Genomic DNA, 18,588 nt, shown 5'->3' with positions numbered 1-18,588 from the left:
CCAATACTAGGGGGTAGACATTCTTCTTTAAAATTGCATCTCACCTGCATATTTTTAGAACTTGTACAAACATCAACATTAAGGCTGCATTAAGGTCTTCAATCCCATCAATAGCACATAACGTGTATTTAATTGAACAGCAATTACAATAAAAACTTCAATTTGTCCTGGACCTGCCACATCGAAGCTGTGGCCAAGAAAGCACACCACGCCTCTACTTCCTAACAAGGCTTAGGAGGTTTGGCATATCCCCAACAACTCTCATCAACTTCAACTGATGCGCCAAAGAAAATGTTTTATCAGGATGCCTCACAGATTAGTTTGGTAACAGGTCCATCCAAGACTGCAAGAAATTGCAGAGAGTTGTGGACATTGTCCAGATCATCGCGCAAACCAACCTCCCTTTCATGGACTCCATCTACACTTCACGCTGCCTTTGCAAGGCCACCAGAATAAACATGGAGCAATCTCACACTAGTCACCATCTTCTTCCCTCTCCCATGCGGCAAGAGGTACAGAAGTTTGAAAACGCATACTCCAGATTCAGGGACGGTTTCTCCCACCTGTTATCAGGCAACTGAACCATTGTCTCACCAGCTAGAATGTGGTTATGTTCTACCTTTGGGCACTTTTGAACTATCCTTAATGGATTTTAACAGACTTTATGTTCCACTAAATATTATACCCTTTATCCTGTATGTGTACACTGTGGACAGCTTCATTGTAATCGTGTATAGTCTTTTCATTGACTGGATAGCACGCAATGAAGAGCTTTTCACTGTACCTCGGTACATGCAACAATAATAAACTAAACTAAACTAAAATATCTGCAGTACTTGATATACGTATATCAGTGATGGCACTGTGATGGAATTTTACAATGATAGTGGTGTTTGTCTTGCTCTCTGAGACAATGACAGCACTTTTCTACATAACATAGCAACCTGGTCACTGGATAAGGGAATTAGATAAGATTTACTGCAGTCATTTAGATCCATATGTAATTGAGAGTAATGTCTATCAGTAAAATATTGATTTAAATATTAAATATTCCTATCAAATAAACACAAATGCTATCAGCCAATAATGACAGAACAGCATTTCTGGTTCCAGTTTTTAAAACTGTTAAAACAAGAAATGGAGTTAACATCAAGATATTAAGTGAACTAATTATTCTGGACAAAATCAAGAATCGGGAAAGGCTATTCTGAACTATTCTTTCAAGCTAAATAGTTTCCCCTAAATAAGTTACTTTTGCAGATTAGAGCATGGCACGTCATGGTCCAGCATTTTATTACCCAGACAGCATGATTCTACAAATAGAGTACCTATGAATGATGGCTCATAGCCATTTTCAGTAAACCATTCTGGTGAGATAAATTTGTCAGATGAGATTTGCATGCAACAATAGTTTGCCGGCATAGTCTTTTACATGTGAAATAAATACTCATTTCACAACCTCAGACCATCTCAGAACACCACACCCTATGAATTACTTTGAAGTAAAGACGTTATAGTAATGTGGTGAAATGGAATTATCAATTGGTACATTGCAAGTTTCCACCAATTGTGATGAGGTAACAATCTAAGTATCTGTTTTGGCAATGATGTTTGAAGCACAGTTCTAAAGTACTAAATCTTAAAGACTAATTCAGAGCATAAAAATATGATTATCAAGTAGTGGCAAATTAGGTGAAGAACAAAAGTGTGGACAAAGAGACAGGCTTTGTTGTAAGCTATAATGGAAGGTGTTCTTACAGCAAATATTTTTTAAAGCATTTTAAGTTGTAGTCGAAAACAGCTGACAGGAATTAGGTCAAAGTTGGAAGCTTGAATGTTATGTCCAGGGATCTATAGTTGAATGAAGCTTTAGAACCAGAAAGGTCCAAACCTCCACCTGACCCAGTGGATGAAGAGCGAGGTTTCAAATGATCTGTTTTCAATACCTGAGCTCATGGTAGCAAATTATGAAGTATTTGATAAGATTGCAGGTAATGCCAAGTGGAAGACAAATATTTGCAAACAGAATGTGAGTGAGAGTAGGAATGAATGAGGGATATAAAACACTAGGTTCAGTTGAGGTATACAGGTGACCAAGATTGGGGAAGAAAGGTCAGGAGAAAGCTTTGGGTGCAAAGTGACCAGCGCAAATCGCTGGGATGATAAAAAGTGATGACATTGCATTTCAAGTAACTTCGATCTTCTAATGTTGCAAATGCCAAAATCACGAGGAATTTATGATGATTAATTTCAGCTAAGGAAAATAACTGATATTTAATTTAATAATGTGATATTTCTTTAATAATATGTACATGCTCATATGACCAAGTTATAGTAAGATATTGGCCCAACTGTTCTCACATCTGGATATCAATTACATAAAATACTGCTGCCCATACGCTCTCCAAGAATCAGATGCGATGCTGACTGTTTGAAATACAGATGGTAGAGATGTGATGGACGTCAGATGGTTGACGTCTGACAGAGGTCAGATGGTAGAGGTGTACTGGAGGTCAGATAGTAGTGTGAAGGAGGCCAGATGGTAGATGTGTGATGAAAGTCAGATGCTGGTGCATTACACCTCTTTAAAATGTGGATGTTTCAATTAGATCACCTCTATACTACCTAGTCTGCTTTAACTCACTTCACAAACCTACCATACCAAGAATCAATGATCTTACAGTTTTCCAGCATTTTTTCTACAACCTCTTATGTGAAGAAGATAAATTTAACATGTTTAAGAAAGAACTGCAGATGCTGGAAAAGTCAAAGGTAGATAAAAATGCTGGAGAAACTCAGCGGGTGAGGTAGCATCTATGGAGCGAAGGAATAGGTGACGTTTCTGGTCGAGACCCTTCTTCAGACAATTTTAATTTTAATCACACAAGATAAATTTAACAAGTAATTTATGTTTATTTGCCAACAAACAAACTATGTTTTAAATTCTTAATAATTTAACAATAAATAAAATTAAAACAACTTAAATAATTCCACCTCAGTAGTCTACAATCCCGAAAGCATGGACATTGAAATCTCTCATTTCTGGAAACCTTTTCTCATCCACCTGTCACATTTGGTCTCACCCTCCACCTTCCTTTCCGATCAGATTCCATCTGATGACCCTGGTTAACGCAACCTACTGTATCACACCCCAGCCTCTGTCACTATCTCTATCACTTTCTCTCCCACCTTTCTCCATCCATCAACCCACCCCTCCACTGAATCCACCTATCGGCTGATCATGCCAGCTGTAACCATTCCCCTTCATCTCTTTATACAGCCTATCCCCCCATCCAGTCTTTCAGTCCAGACGAAGGTCTCTACCCGAAACATCAACTGTCCATTTCTCTCCGCATATACTGCTTTACCTGCTGAGTTTCTCCAACATTGTGTTTTGCTCAAGATTCCAGCATCTACAATATTTTGCATCTTCATTAAATAATTACTATAGTTTAAAATTATTTAGGTCCATCTGAATTGCTTTATTTTCAAAAAAGCATCTCTAATCATCTTAGATATTTCCAACAGCTTGAAGAACTTAAAGCGGCAATCAGCTCATAAAAGCTTCCATTGGCATTTAGGGTGGGCATCAGGACCACCACCAGATTCCTAGTTGTTGATTGTGATTGTGGGCAGATTTGATTTTGGGAGATAAGTTCCTTCAACACTATGTGTCCCCTGATCAGACAGTACAGGTGGTCTGCGACAGCAAGTAGCCAGTACAATGTAGCCAGTCATTTTAAATGAACTATAATTTGATATCACTTGCACAGATTCACTTCAGTATTTCATGCTGTTTAAAATAAAGTTTATTATTTTATTGCTAAACTCTCAATTTCACCTGACCTCAGGCAATTCAGGCAAGATGCTTTAGGTTTTACAAGCTGGTCTGGGTACACACTCTATACACAAGCTATAATTGCATTTGGTAGAGGAAATACATCATACAATAATTTCCCTTTCACAACGACCAATGTCATTGTCAAAAATCAATTTATTTTCTATTGCATTTTGTTGGAGAAGTAACAAATCATTGATTTCAAAAGGTTTCACTGTCCTCAATAGAAATATTTGAGGTGGCAAAAGACAGATCAAATGGTGGAATGTAGTGGATGTACTTCACATGGAAGTACATGACATGGAGAATAATAAATACAAAATTAAGATATATAGGCAGAAAAGCCCACTGAATTTAAGATGTGGTTAAATGGGATAATATTATACCATGCCGATTGGAAGTAGATTGTGGTATCACGCAAGGTCCACTTTTGAGGCTCTATCTCTTTGCTGTGTTTAATTATATGTTCTGATGTATATATAGAAGAAATGAAGCTGGTTTATAGATTATATCAAAGTAACAGACACTTCTGTAGAAGATGAAAGGAAGCTTAAAGTGATATTGCTAATTTTGTTAAGCCAGTATCAAATAGGAAATGGAATTTAATATAAATATACAAGAGGTACATTTGTTTAAATGAACAACAGCAGTAATTATACTGTAAATACATAAACACACTGTTGCAGAAGATCAGAAGGATTTGTAAGTACTGTTTTATACAACATTAAAAAATCTTCAGTTGGATAGAATTCTTCTTCTTCTTCTTATCGAGTCCACACACAAGATTAGAAGGTCAGCCAGAGCTGAACACATTTCTCAGCATCTGCATACAATGGTGTCTGTCTTGTCACTTATTGTGCTTCGTGGTGGAAAGATTCGTGGAAACAGGGCCGCGACGTAAACGCCCTTTCCTTGACCCCGATGGAATTATGAAAAAGTAGCCTTTATCACTGGAGATAGTAAAATGGAAAGATTAAAATGTCAGAAGACTGTAACATCCATTCAAATATTGGGTGATAGGGTTCACCCAATCTAGGAAAGATGCTGAAGCTTTTGACACAGTAGACCTTCCTGAGGATATCTGAGGAAATACAAATAATGACCCCAGTAATTTGGAGATTTATTCACAGATGCAAAGGGATGCAAATAGAAAATAAAGACAAACATAAACATAAAAGGGATAGAAAAAAAATTGCAGTGATTTCAGAGGGAACCACAATTTAAAAAATAAATACTTAGTGAAAATATAGCAGTAAAAGGAAATGCTGATCCTTTAAATAAAGGTTTATTGTTTGAATAAATACTGAATATGTCAGGAGAAAGTGCATGCAGGGAATCTAAGGCAAATAAGAGAAGATAAAAGTCAAAATAGAGGAATTTAGTTTAATTAAGATGCACTGACCAACATATTCTGAGGTTCAAAGTATTTGGCTTCAACAAGGAAAAGTAAACCTGTTAATATGAGTTGCAGGATTGGTATTTGAATTCATTATCAGAGGCAGATTGACAGATTAGAAACAGAGAAATATAGAAAATAGCTGCAGGAGTAGGCCATTCTGCCCTTCGAGCCAGCAGTGCCATTCAATATAATCATGGCTGATCATCCAAAATCAGTGCCCCGTTCCTGCTTTCTCCCCATACCCCTTGATTATGTTAGCCCTAAGAGCTATATCTAACTCTCTCTTGAATACGATCTCTTGATAACTTGAAGAAGTATCATGTAATCAAGGTTTAAACCAGCATCTTCAGTTCCTTCCTACACATGTAATCAAGGAGACTCGGTGTATATGTTGGACACATCGAGCAAACAAGTTCATTTTTCATACCCTTAGTTTGGCACACATGCCTTACCATTGACACTTGCATCCCATGAAGTAAGGAAATATAAGCATTGGCCAATCCTGATCTGGAATGGACATTAAAGTTCAGGATATACATATTGGTTTTGGAAGGGAAAACAATACTGGTTCAGTGTTGGCAGGACTTAACGCATTAAATAAATTAAGATCATAGAGACTGAGTTGGTTTTCAAGGCATCTGTAATAAAGGTAGAAAAACTGTTTTCTTTCAACAGTAATCCAAACAAAGGAATGGAATCTCAATCCTAGTAGTGTAGACATTTAGGATCAAAAACCTTTTCACACTAAACTTGATATATATCTGGAACTCATTCCTCATAAAAACATGACAAAACATCAACCAAAATATTCAAGATTACACTTGATAGATTTTTTCAAGGGACATGGAAACAAGATGTATAAATGTAATTAAAGTGCTGAATGTTGGAACAAGCTGACTAACTGATTAATGTTCTTTGGCAACACAGAGTTACTTTTTTGTTAACAATATTTTCATACATCACACACAGATAATAATAAATGTCTACATCACCAAGAATATCTACCATAAACAAAATGGAAACATCGTAAAACAAAACTGCCTTAACAAACTCCATGTCAATACAATATTTACTGCAGAAATTAAGGACTGTACGGGAAGTAGGTTCACCTATATAACATCATGTCGCATTTTAAACAGTGGTTTGTATTACCTAATATTTGTGGCATCAGCTGAACCTTTTGGCAATCTATGTTTAGTAGTTAGAGTTTTCTGTGTAATAATGTGTATTTAATAGAATTTGAAACCATAGCATACTCAACAAATTCTAATAACAAAGTAACATATACAGGTAATTCTGTAGAAGATGAAAGGGAGCTATGATTCAAATTTCTGTTACAGGATAGGTGTCACTAAGGTGGAAGCAGTGCAGTTAGAATTTACCAGGATTTTGCCAGGACTCGAGAGAGTGAGTTATAGGGAGAAGTTGGGCAGACTGGGACTTCTTTCACAAAATTAAAAAAAACAATCTTATGCGATATGGTCAGAATTTATTGCCCAAATCTAATTGCCCTCAAATAGGCACAAATGAGTTGCCATCTTGAGTGGCGGCAGCACTTCTGGTGAAGGCATACCTTGCGGCTTTTCAAGAGAATATTCCAAGGTACAGACGAGCAAAAATGAAGGAAAGACAATATATTTCCAGTCCAGAATGGTGTATGACTTGGAAGAGAACCAGCTGTTGTTAAAGGTCCCCTGCACCTGCTGCTCTCTTATAGATAGATAGATAGCCTTTTATTGTCATTCAGACCGAAGTCTGAACGAAATTGCAGCAGTCATACATATAATACAATACAATAAAACAACAATAAACACATATTAACATCCACCACAGTGAGTCCACCCAGCATCTCCTCACTGTGATGGAGGCAAAAGTCTTAGGTCTGCAGTCTCTTCCCTCCTCTTCGCCCTCTGCGCTGGGGCGATACCCCCCCGGGCGATGTTAAGAACAGTCCCACGGCTCAAACACCGCGGCCCGGGGTGGTTGAAGCTGCCGCCCACCAGTCCTGCAGACGCAGCCGCTGGCCCGCGGCTGAACCCCGGACTCGGGCCACCACCGCCAGAACACCGTCCCAGCCACCCTCACGTGAGTACTGCGCCGTCTTCAGCCTCGGGCTGGGCCGCCCCGACATGGGCGCCACACCTCCCCCGGACCGGGCTGCCCCGACTTGGGCGTCGCTTCTCCCCCGGACCGGGCCGCCCCGACTTGGGCGTCGCTTCTTCCCCGGGCTGGGCTGCCCCGACTTGGGCGCCGAACCTCCCTCGGGCTGCCAGCGCCTCACCTTCCCGAGCTCGGCCGCTCCGACAGGAGCCTCGTTCCACCCTCGGGCTGGCCGTCCTCACGGGAGTGTCCCAACCTCTCCCAGCCCTGAGCCGGACCACCCTCACGGGAGCGAGTCCTGACGGTGCTCTGCCTCCGGAGCCTCGAGGTAGTCAGCTCCGTTAGGCCTCAGCACAGACGGAGGCAGAGAAGGGGAATACGACAAAAAGGTCGTATTCCCCCGCAGGGAGAGACTGCAAACCCCGTTTCAACCCCCCCCCCCCAAAACACAAACTAAAACCAAAAAACTAGACTAACCAGGGGGGGGGGGAGGTAAGAGCTAAAATTCAATAATGTGACTAATTTGTTTACTGGAATAGACAGTTGAGATCACCAACTATTTCATTGGTGATGGGAAAATCATTTGCATTGCCTCGTACTGACTCACTTTTAATTCTCTTGTTCAAAAGATAGTGTATCTGTGGAGAAAGTAATAGCTGGATGATGGGTAAATGGGCCCAGCTGCATGAACTTCCCAGAATGGAGGACACACCACTCACCATTACCGCAGCAGCCATTGCTTGAAATCTTGGCCAGCCGTGGTGAAGGCTCATACCTGCCCAACCTTCTTGCATCACACTGCCACCCCCACACTTCCTACCCCCACCCCCTCACTATCTTCCGATTTATAGCAAAAGCATGTACCTCTAACTTTTGCCCTCCTTCCTGAGGTGCTGAGGGACGTGAGATACCAGCTCAGAGCCTGGCAATAAGGATAGGTCAGCATAGAGGTGGCATCTATGTAGAGTGAAATGTCTAACATGAACGGGTGGGTCTTAAAGTGAGCATTGTATTGAAGGCAGCTGAGGGATACTTACAATACAATTTCTGGCATTTTGGCAAGCATGGCAATAGCTTACATGCAATGTTAAAGTATTTTAAATGTGTTAAACTATTCTGAACATGGATGAATTTTACCAGGTTGTGATATAAGAATGATTCAGCTTTTGGTTTTAATAACTCAAAGAAAATAAGCTGTGGTTTCCATTTTAACCAATATAAACAATGTGCTTGGATTTATGTTGAATGTAAACAATGTTAATCTCAATCACAAACTAAATAGACATAAAACAAAATTAGAAGTATATATCGGACCAAAGTATCTTTCAATACCCAATATTATTAAAGAGCTGAATATATTTGCTAAATGAATTATGAATTATGTCACCTAGAACTCTTCAAGAGTCTTTGACCTGTAACAATAATTAACACTCTTCTGTTAGCTTACTTTTTCATGGCATTCTATGTTTATGAAATTATTCCATATTAAAGGTATAGGTACCTATAAGTATCAGAATAAATTGACATATTCAACATGTAGCAGATCTGCTATGTGCCATATATTTCATTTCTGCATATAAAATTATGAAACATAGCGCAATAACTGTAGAAACTCAGTCTCTGTTCAACAGTTTAAAGCCATTAAAATCTACACGAGGAAACTGGATTCAGAGATCTCCCATTCATTTCTAGCCAAAATATTAAACGGAATTTACTTCTTCTATTAATGTTAAAATATACTTTACTATATCTCAATTGTGCATTATATACAATTATCTTTTAATAGGATAATTTACTATGACAGATCTCTTTTTTGCCACTATAAGTAATCTATCTACAGTGCATTCAGAAAGTATTCAGACACCTTCACTTTTTCCACATTTTGTTACGTTGCAGCCTTATTTAAAAATGGATTAAATTATTTTTTTTATCGTCAATCGACACACAATACCCCATAATAAAAAAGCGAAAACAGGTGTATAGAATTTTTTTCAAATTAAAAAGAAATAACTGTAATATCACATTAACATCATACCCAAGAGTATTCAGACCCATTACTCAGTACTTTGTTGAGGCACCTTTGGCAGCGATTGCAGCCTCAAGTCTTCTTGGGTATGATGCTATAAGCTTGGCACACCTATATTTGGGTTATTTTTCCCATTCTTCTCTGCAGATCCTCTCAAGCTCTGTCAGGTTGGATGGGGAGCATTGATGCACAGCTATTTTCAGGTCCTTCCAGAGATATTTGTTTGGGTTCGAGTCCAGGCTCTGGCTGGGCCACTCAAGGACATTCACAGACTTGTCATGAAGCCACTCCTGCGTTGTCTTGGCTGTGTGCTTAGGGTGGTTGTCCTGTTGTAAGGTGAACCTCCATCCCAGTCTGAGGTTCTGAACGCTCTGGAGCAGGTTTTCATCGAGGATCACTGTACTTTACTCCGTTCATCTTTCCCTCCACCCTGACTTGTCTCCCAGTTCCTGCCACTGAAAAACATCCCAACAGTATGTTGCTGCCACCACCATGCTTCACCGTGGGTATGGTATTGGCCAGATGATGAGCAGTGCCTGGTTTCCTCCAGACTTGACGCTTGGCATTCAGGCCAAAAAGTTCAATCTTGGTTTCATCAGACCAGGAATCTTGTTTCCCATGACTTTTGGCAAACTCCAAGCGGGCTGTCATGTGCCTTTTACTGAGGAGTGATTTCCGTCTGGCCACTCTATCATATAGGCCTGATTGGTGGAGTGCTGCAGATGTAGTTGTCCTTCGGGAAGGTTCTCCCATCTCCACAGAGGAACTCTGGAGCACTGTCAGAGTGACCATCGGGATCTTGGTCACCTCCCTGACCAAGGCCCTTCTTTCCCGATTGCTCAGTTTGGCCTGGCCGGCCAGCTATGAAGAGTCCTGGTGGTTCCAAAGTTCTTCCATTTAATAATGATGGAGGCCACTGTGATCTTCAAGACTGCAATGTTGTTTTATACCCTTCCCCAGATCTGTGACTTGATATAATCCTGTCTCTGAGGTCTACGGACAATTCCTTCATCTTCATTGCTTGGTTTTTGCTCTGACATGCATTGTCAACTGTGGGACCATATATAGACAGGTGTGTGCCTTTCCAAATCATGTAAAATCAATTTAATTTACCACGGGTGGAGTCCAATGAAGTTGTAGAAACACCTCAAGGATAATCAATGCCAACAGGATGAACCTCATCTCAATTTTGAGTGTCATAGCAAAGGGTCTGAATACTTATGTCAATGTGATATTTCAGTTATTTATTTTAATTACTTTGCAACAATTTCTAAACACTTGTTTTCACTTATTCAGTCTGGGGTATTGTGTGTAGATTGATGATTAAAAAAAAAGAATTTAATTCATTTTAAAATAAGGCTGTAATGTAACAAAATGTGGAAAAGGTGAAGTGGTCTGAATACTTTCTGAATGCACTGTATTTTGTTCAGATAATAATTTCAGTTATTTTGAAAATAATCCATATTAATAAAGGAGCTGTGCTCATAATTCACCGATTAAGGCACTGATGTGCAACCTTAAGGGCTAGAAGAAATGTTCAATGATGCTACTTGTGTTAAGTAGAATAGTTTGCAAAATATGTTAAAAATGATTACGCCAGCTTTCAATTTCTAGTACCTTTTTCTCCCTACATGCCATCCTTGGGCAACATGTTATAGTAGGCCCTCTCTGAACTACCCAATCTATTTCTACAGTTTGAAGATTTCCTTTAAAACTCAAGGTTTTCCTAACTTTGTCTATTACCACATCTAAATACTTCTTCGGTATTCCATGAACTTTTCTGCATTCACCTTCATGAAGCACTTTAGGTTATTTGGTCAAGTTAAAAGCAAACTGTTTTTGGAAGGCAGGAAAACATTGTTGTAAAACATCTATCATGGTGCAGCTTATAAATATTTATTTAGGGTGCTCAGTTGGATAAGTGTGGAATTTTTGACATCCAATTCATCATTCCAGGCTGGTATTGTCATTCCTTGTTCAATGCCCTCTATTATACAGCAATAATCATCCCCATTTTTATTCAGGTATCACTGCATATGAATGAAATTACCAAATTTGTTCCATAAACACACGGATATAATGCATGTGTTGCAATTATAAAATGATAGAAATATAGAGAAGGTTTACCAGCATCAAGGAAGAAAAAGTAAATTCACATTTCAAATGCAGATTCATTCTCAGGGGTCTGAGAAAGTAAAACCAAAGCAATAAATGCATTTACTCTTTACAAGTGTTGAGTTTTTTGCAACCATTTGACATTATCTGCTTCTATATCAAGTTACCAACCAATTCCGTTTTTTTGTACTTTTTATCTCTAATAAATTAACACCAGCCAACTATTTATCTTCTGTGTCAAATTGCTTGTGGTCCAAATGAAACATCAGCTAATTACATCCCACAATGGCAAAACAACTAACATGGACACAATACCTGGCAGTTCAGCAAGTGACTTTTATTGGAATAGAGTATAATCATCAACTTTCTCAGGCTCACCATGCTAACTTACCTACATTCAATTGGTACAAAAACTCAACATTGAAATCCTTTGGAGCTCTCATATCAAGGGATATGTCAACTGGAGCCCAAATACCATTGTCGCTCTGTCAGAAAGTTGTGCATTAAACATCAATACAATAGTAAGGGAGTGGTGCACTTTAGGATTCAATACTAAACCAAAACCTAACCATTTGCGGATGGCTTTATGAATCTGATTAACAAATTTGAAAAATAACTGCAAAGTTAGCTAGTCATAGGGCACAGAAACAAGCCCTTTGTCCCACCATGCCCACAAGCAACTATCAAGTGCCCAACGATTCTAATCCCATATACCAGTGGTTATCCTAACAATATTTTAACATTTATAAATAAATACCAGTTTCTCCTGCCTAATCATTGGGGCCATGGACACTATAAATGTTCAGGAATTAACTTCTGCTTTGGTCGTGCAAAAGTCAAATCTGAAAATTGCAGAACAATCAGTATTTAGTGTTAACTCGTCGGTTTTCTGACGGAGAAATAACAACAAAAAGTGAGAAAGGAAGTACTCTTTGAAACTCAGAATAAATGATGACTAAACAAGGGACTTGACAGTTGCAATGAATTGGGACATTACAAAGAAGGCATATGGGGAAATCAGATGTCTCGTTTATTGGCCTGCCCCAAAATGTTCTGCAATCATGTTGGAAACTCACACTGCCAAGTGAAAATGAAAACATTCATTCTATGTGGTTTATACAATCAAATTAAAATCCAAATGTGCATTCAAAAGGTAAGAGGCTACTCTGCAGCTGTATGCAAATTACATTAAACGAGGGGACGCCAGTTGAAGTTTTCCCTTACAGTAAGAATTAAAGGGAAAAATAAATGTTACCAGTCATCCGTGAACACGCATGGTGTTTCCAATAAAAGGCTGCTGTGAAAAAGTACACTCAACTCAGAGGTCACAAAAAATTAGGACTTCCAGGGAAATTCCCTAAATAGCAAAATCAGTTAATATGAATGATATAATTTTGCAATTTATTCATTTGTGTATCCGTTCTTTGCGTGAGGGTGGTAAACGTGAAACTTGGCATTGGTGGAAATGTGAACGCTGGAGAGATGCGAAGAGTGAAATTGACAACGGGACGCTTTAGCAACAGCGCGGACGCAGCAGAAACAACCGAAACAACGCGGACGGGAAAGGGAGAAGCGGCGCCTTCCCGCTCACTTCTCGCGCTAATGACGCGAGAACTACAACAACCCCCAGAGCTGGAGTTTCCAGCTGTCCTTTAAATCCTCTCTGCACGGCCGTCCCCCACCCACCATCTACTATTCTTACTCTCTTAAACCTGTTGCAAACTACAACTTTAAGGACGATTAGTTTGCAAAGAGGTGACTCTGATTTGATTGTCAGAAACTTGTTACAGTTTCACCTAATTTGCACAAAACTTTCACCGTGTCACAATATATCAGTTTTATGTTTCACCGACGCTCATTCTTGCTGAAATGACGCGGTAGGGCTGTGAATTTTTTTTACCTTCTAAATAAGTTTAAAATTGTATTTGTTCGTGGGTGGTGAGAAACGAATAGCCCCGTGGTGCAGAAATGAAATGCATTATGAAATGTTACACAATTTTATCCCAAAATATAATGTTCCACATACATTCTTTAGTGAAGTATTATAGTATTATTTGGTAAAAAATTCACAAAAAATGGGAATGTACAAACCATTAATCGTTTTTGTTTCTCTGTGAATTAATTTAAGATATGCAGCACTGGGGTGATCCTTCCACTTGACCATATGGTGAAGTGTTATTTTTATGATGTTCACCTGGAAATTGAATACAGAGCGCCCCACTCCCTAAACCATTGCTGGGACAAATATATAGAATAAGACAGTTCTCTCTTGACTAGGAAGAAGGTGCTTTCACGCTTCGTAATAGTTACTTTCATGCTATTTCAATGCGTGGGGCGGCGGTGCCGCCTGCCGCAGTGGATGTGCCGCGTCTCTCTGGATATGTTTTCGCACCTGACGTGCCGTCCCAAACAGCTAGTTTAACACCAGCATTGACAACTTCCAAACTTCGGATTTGACCTTTAATTACAATTACGATGGAAACAAATGTCCAATCTTGGCATTTACCTGCATAAATATTTGCCCAATATCAGGTTAGGGAGTGGGGGATACTTTGACATTCACTTTCCACAGATGGGTTGTAGGATAACGCTTTGATTTCGTCTCCCTCCGTTTGCCAGCAACATGTTAATTGTTTGGGAGAAGAGAGAGGGGTCAATTGTTCCATGACTGTAACTGGGGGAGACGGGATGTGTTTAAGTGAGAGAGGTTGCCCCAGTCCCCAGCAGCTGCCGTTCCCCTCACCTGACCACGTTGGGATGCTCGAAGGACTCAAGTTGCCGCAGCACGGCCACCTCCCGGATGGTGGAGAGGGGCATCCCCTCTTCACCGGTCTGGACTCGCACTTTTTTAAGTGCGACGAAGCGACCTTCGTTGTTCTTGTCCCTGGCCTTGTAAACCTTGCCGTACGCCCCTTCCCCGATCTCGGCCACCGGCTCATAGCGCTCCGAGCAACTGCCCTCTTTAGCGTCCATGGTGCAAACCGCGGAGCCCCTTCGATGTCTGACACACACACAGACGGAAACAACCAGGGAGGTTATCCGGGCCGATCACATCTGGAAAGCAAAGCATTTATATATATTTAAAATAAAATACATTTTAACAGAGTGCTCAGTTGCGATGATAACGAAATTGTGCGGTTAGTTGTTCATAAAGGACTAGGGTAAGGATTAGGAAGGGGCTGGGGCTGACAGAAATTGAAGCGAGTTTACTGTGGGGAGGAAGAGTGTACCATGGAAGTTGTGCAGCGACGCTTGCAAAGCTGAGATCGCGCAGCAGAACATGTAGGAGCAGCAGCGGCGGCGGCGGCGGCGGCGGCGGCGGCGGGGGGGCGCGGAAATGCGCGCGCGCGGGCGGGCGACGGACGAGCGAGAGCGGCACCGGCGGGCACGCGCACAACGCGCGCCCCCCCCCGCACGTGCTGTCGACAGCACCGAGCGGCGAGGCTGCAGCCGCCGCCCGCCCGCCCGCCTGCCCATAGAAAGGCATGCACTTTGCATGCAACACCAACACCCAGATCCACCCACCCACCCACACCCCTTGAAACACCTTGGGTCGTGTGGGTGGGGAGGCCATCGTGTGGGAATAGGGAGTGTGGCAATGGGGAGTGTGGGAATGGTGGGGGGGAGTGTGGGAATGGGGAGTGTGGATGGGGGAGTGTGGGAATGGGGAGTGTGGGAATGGGAGTGTGGCAATGGGGAGTGTGGGAAGTGTGGGAATGGGGAGTGTGGCAATGGGGAGTGTGGGAATGGGGAGTGTGGCAATGGGGAGTGTGGGAATGGGGCGTGTGGGAATGGGGCGTGTGGCAATGGGGAGTGTGGGAATGGGGAGTGTGGGAATGGGGAGTGTGGGAATGGGGAGTGTGGCAATGGGGAGTGTGGGAATGGGGAGTGTGGGGAATGGGGAGTGTGGGAATGGGGAGTGTGGGAATGGGGAGTGTGGGAATGGGGAGTGTGGGAATGGGGAGGGTGGGAATGGGGAGTGTGGGAATGGGGAGTGTGGGAATGGGGAGTGTGGGAAGGGGGGGTGTGGGAATGGGGAGTGTGGGAATGGGGGTTGTGGGAATGGGGAGTGTGGGAATGGGGAGTGTGGCAATGGGGAGTGTGGGAATGGGGAGTGTGGGAATGGGGAGTGTGGGAATGGGGAGAATGGAGTTCAAGAGTGGGTGTAGTTCATGGGGTAATGGGAAGGTGTGGGTCAAGTATGGAAGGGGAGCGGGGATCGTGCGATAATGGGGGAGAGTGGGGGGGGGGGGGTCATGTAAAGGGGAGAGTGGGGGGACCGTGTGGTAAGGTCATAAGTGATAGGACAGCATTAGGCCATTCGGCCCATCAAGTCTACTCCGCCATTCAATCATGGCTGATATCATCATGTTGTGATCGCTATCTCCTATTGGTTCCTTTATCTTGAGTTCCCTTATCAAATCCGGTTCATTACATAAAATTAAATGGGGAGAGTGGGGGTCAAGTGTGGGAGGGGATGTTTTTTTTGTGCGGGAGAGAGAAGGGGAGGGGGGCGTGGGGGTTGTAAAGTCACTTGCATTTGCATTGGGGGGGAGAAACCCTCCTCTGAGCACGCTGCCCTGGAGGCAGAAAGCGCGACCGCCTCCAATCCCAGTTTTAAATGTAACCCGGGGCACCCCGCACAAGGGGTGGTGTACACAGACCTGTCAGTGGGAAATACATCCGGCTGCTAAATGGCACCAGTTGGGGGCCGGGGCTAGGGAATTGCTGTTTGCAAGACTCGAGAGGAAAGGACATTCTGGGAAACCAGGAATCCGTTCAGTAAACGTCGGCCGCTCCAGCACATTTGGCACCGGGAGCAATCTAGCCGAGACTCGCGATCTCAACTTTCCAAAAACCATGCAGCTTTAAAGGAGCAACATCATCTTAAAGATTGCAGACTTACTTAATCGGGACCCTTCACCTGACCCATGCACGCACACACAGAGCTGTACGCGGCTTCTCTTGATAAAACACGCCAGGCTGAAGAGGTCTGCACTTATTTAATGTCCGTTCAAAGCCCAGCCGGCAGCCCAGCGTGCGGCAAGCGGCAGACTGGGCCACACAGGTAGATGCTCAGCATTCCCCAGCGTGTGAATGAGGACATGTCGGGTGGTGGTAGTGCGGAAGGAGGGGAGGGGGATGGTTGGGGTAGATGGTGCAAAAGAGAAGCAAATGCCAGGCCTGGAGAGTACAAAACCTGTTAGCCAAATGTTTGGTGCTCTTTGCCGGTCAGCATGTATGGAGCCTGGGTGGACAATTTCTATCCAATCTCCACCCTAATCCCTTGCCTCCTTTCTCTTTTATGCGAGGATTTCGCTCCCTCCGCCACAGCCCTTGCCGGAGAGAGAGAGTGAGAGAGAGAGAGAGAGGAGAGCAAGGGTTCTGTCTTTTCTTTCCCACGACGCCTGAATGTGACCCCCCCCTTCAGCAGTTGACACACAACATCAACATTTCCGCATTCCTTTGAACAACAAAGGCGAGAGCCGCCCGGCCTTTTCTCTTCCCGAATCACTCACATTCTCTCTGTCTCTCAGCTCAGTGAACTTTTCGTTTCCCACTGTCAAGTTCCAGCCGACGAAAGAAAAAAAGAAACATAAGACTACACAACGGAAGATAAGCTTCCTTCCACCACCCCACCCCCTCCCCTCCTCCTCCTCCACCTCCTCTCCTCGCTACCAGCCACCGACACACTTTCTCCTCGTTAAAAAAAAACATGTAAAAATCCAGTTCAGCTTCCTGGATCCCGATATGTTAACGGTCCAGCCCACTTAAGTCTTGGAATATTTAAAGAAGTCACAAACTTGGCAAGTGTCCCTCTGGATTCCGACCTTGGCTGTTTTAGACGCTCCCAAAGTGTTGGAATTCAGGAGATCATGCAATCAGCCTTGATGGTGAACTTGCGAACAATCAAAAGTAACAACATTGACGGTGTGCGGGGCTCGCACATCCTGCTACTAGTTTATGTTGTCCTTGTCCACATTGCCAGCTACGACTCGGAGTCCTTGAGGGAGATTTTGCTCCCTTGCCCCCGAAAGTGATGCGAAAGTGACCGGTTAAAACACAACACAAACAATCGGTAACAAAAAAAGACAGAACGAAGCCCGCGGACACCACGCTTACTTTCTCCACAACAACACGTTCAAAGAATCTGTCATAAAATACCTCTTTTACCCAGAATACTTAAAAGGAAATAGACTACGTTTCTGTATACCAGTCATTATATATATATTTCTTCAAAAAACTTGGCTGGAAGAAAGTTTGAACGTGTTTACTAAACTTGGGCTCCTCGCAGTTCATTACCCGTTTTTCGCGACATTCAGATCTAAAAGTATTGAGGCCAAACTGTACTAATCAAGTGGGGCCACAACGGGGTAAAACATCAATACCTGCATTGAAAACCGAGAACTAGATCCGTTCCCGGAAACGTGAATCGGTTTGTTTCTCCGGAAAATAAACATCAAAGATTACTTACTCATTCTTGTGTCATGATGATTTATATATATGTGTGTGTGTGTGTGTGTGTGTGTGTGTGTGTGTGTGTGTGCTTAATATGTTTAAATCAGCACCAAAATTCCAGCCTGGCCCTTCGTTACCGATGGTCAAAATAACCGCATCCAGCGATCAACTTAATCTAGACCTTCCTTCTTAAGGTAGACAAAGATTCTGGAGAAACTCAGCGGGTGAGGCAGCATGTTGAAGTTTTCTTTTCGGTAAGTCTTAGGTCCAGATTTCCTGTTTATAATTTATAACAACAATGAAATCCAAAAACTCGAGAACTAAGAGGTCTATGGAAATGATTTAAAAAAAACCCAAAACAGTAAAGGTTTTTCATTTGTGTAATCACAAAGAAGCATTTGACATATTGTTTTGAAGTTTCTGGACATCTGTGAGAAATCAATCAATTATTATTTCTGAAAGGACAGGCAAATCTGTAATAGTCAAATTATTTACTGTAGTTTAAAATTGTGCCAACATTGAGATAAACTTTGTGGTCATAGTCATTGTGTGAAATATACATTTCTTTATATTGAATTTATAAATGTTATTAGATGAAGAATTAATAAATATATCGAATGAAATATGGCATGCATCAGATTGTGTTTTAAT

At 42.0% G+C, this 18,588-nt stretch overlaps 1 protein-coding gene across 2 annotated transcripts in view; it reads right to left on the bottom strand.

Annotated features, from left to right (window-relative positions):
* Positions 1-16,519, bottom strand: part of cdk6 (cyclin-dependent kinase 6) — a 189,908-nt gene extending 173,389 nt beyond the window's left edge. Inside the window, exons 1-2 of one of the 2 annotated variants that reach the window (XM_055660865.1) lie at positions 16,385-16,519; positions 14,222-14,532 (exon numbers count right to left, since the gene is read on the bottom strand). In XM_055660865.1, the coding sequence (XP_055516840.1) occupies positions 14,222-14,451 (230 nt within the window). In that variant the 5' untranslated portion in view covers positions 14,452-14,532; positions 16,385-16,519. Of the gene's footprint in view, positions 1-14,221; positions 14,533-14,708; positions 14,862-16,384 lie in introns of those variants that run through there. The other variant, XM_055660857.1, reaches the window with a different exon arrangement.
* Positions 16,520-18,588: the final 2,069 nt, after the last annotated feature.

Source organism: Leucoraja erinacea, chromosome 2, assembly GCF_028641065.1.
Source record: "Leucoraja erinacea ecotype New England chromosome 2, Leri_hhj_1, whole genome shotgun sequence".
Classification (NCBI taxonomy): domain Eukaryota; kingdom Metazoa; phylum Chordata; class Chondrichthyes; order Rajiformes; family Rajidae; genus Leucoraja; species Leucoraja erinaceus.
This window is presented reverse-complemented; position numbering and strand designations above follow the sequence as displayed.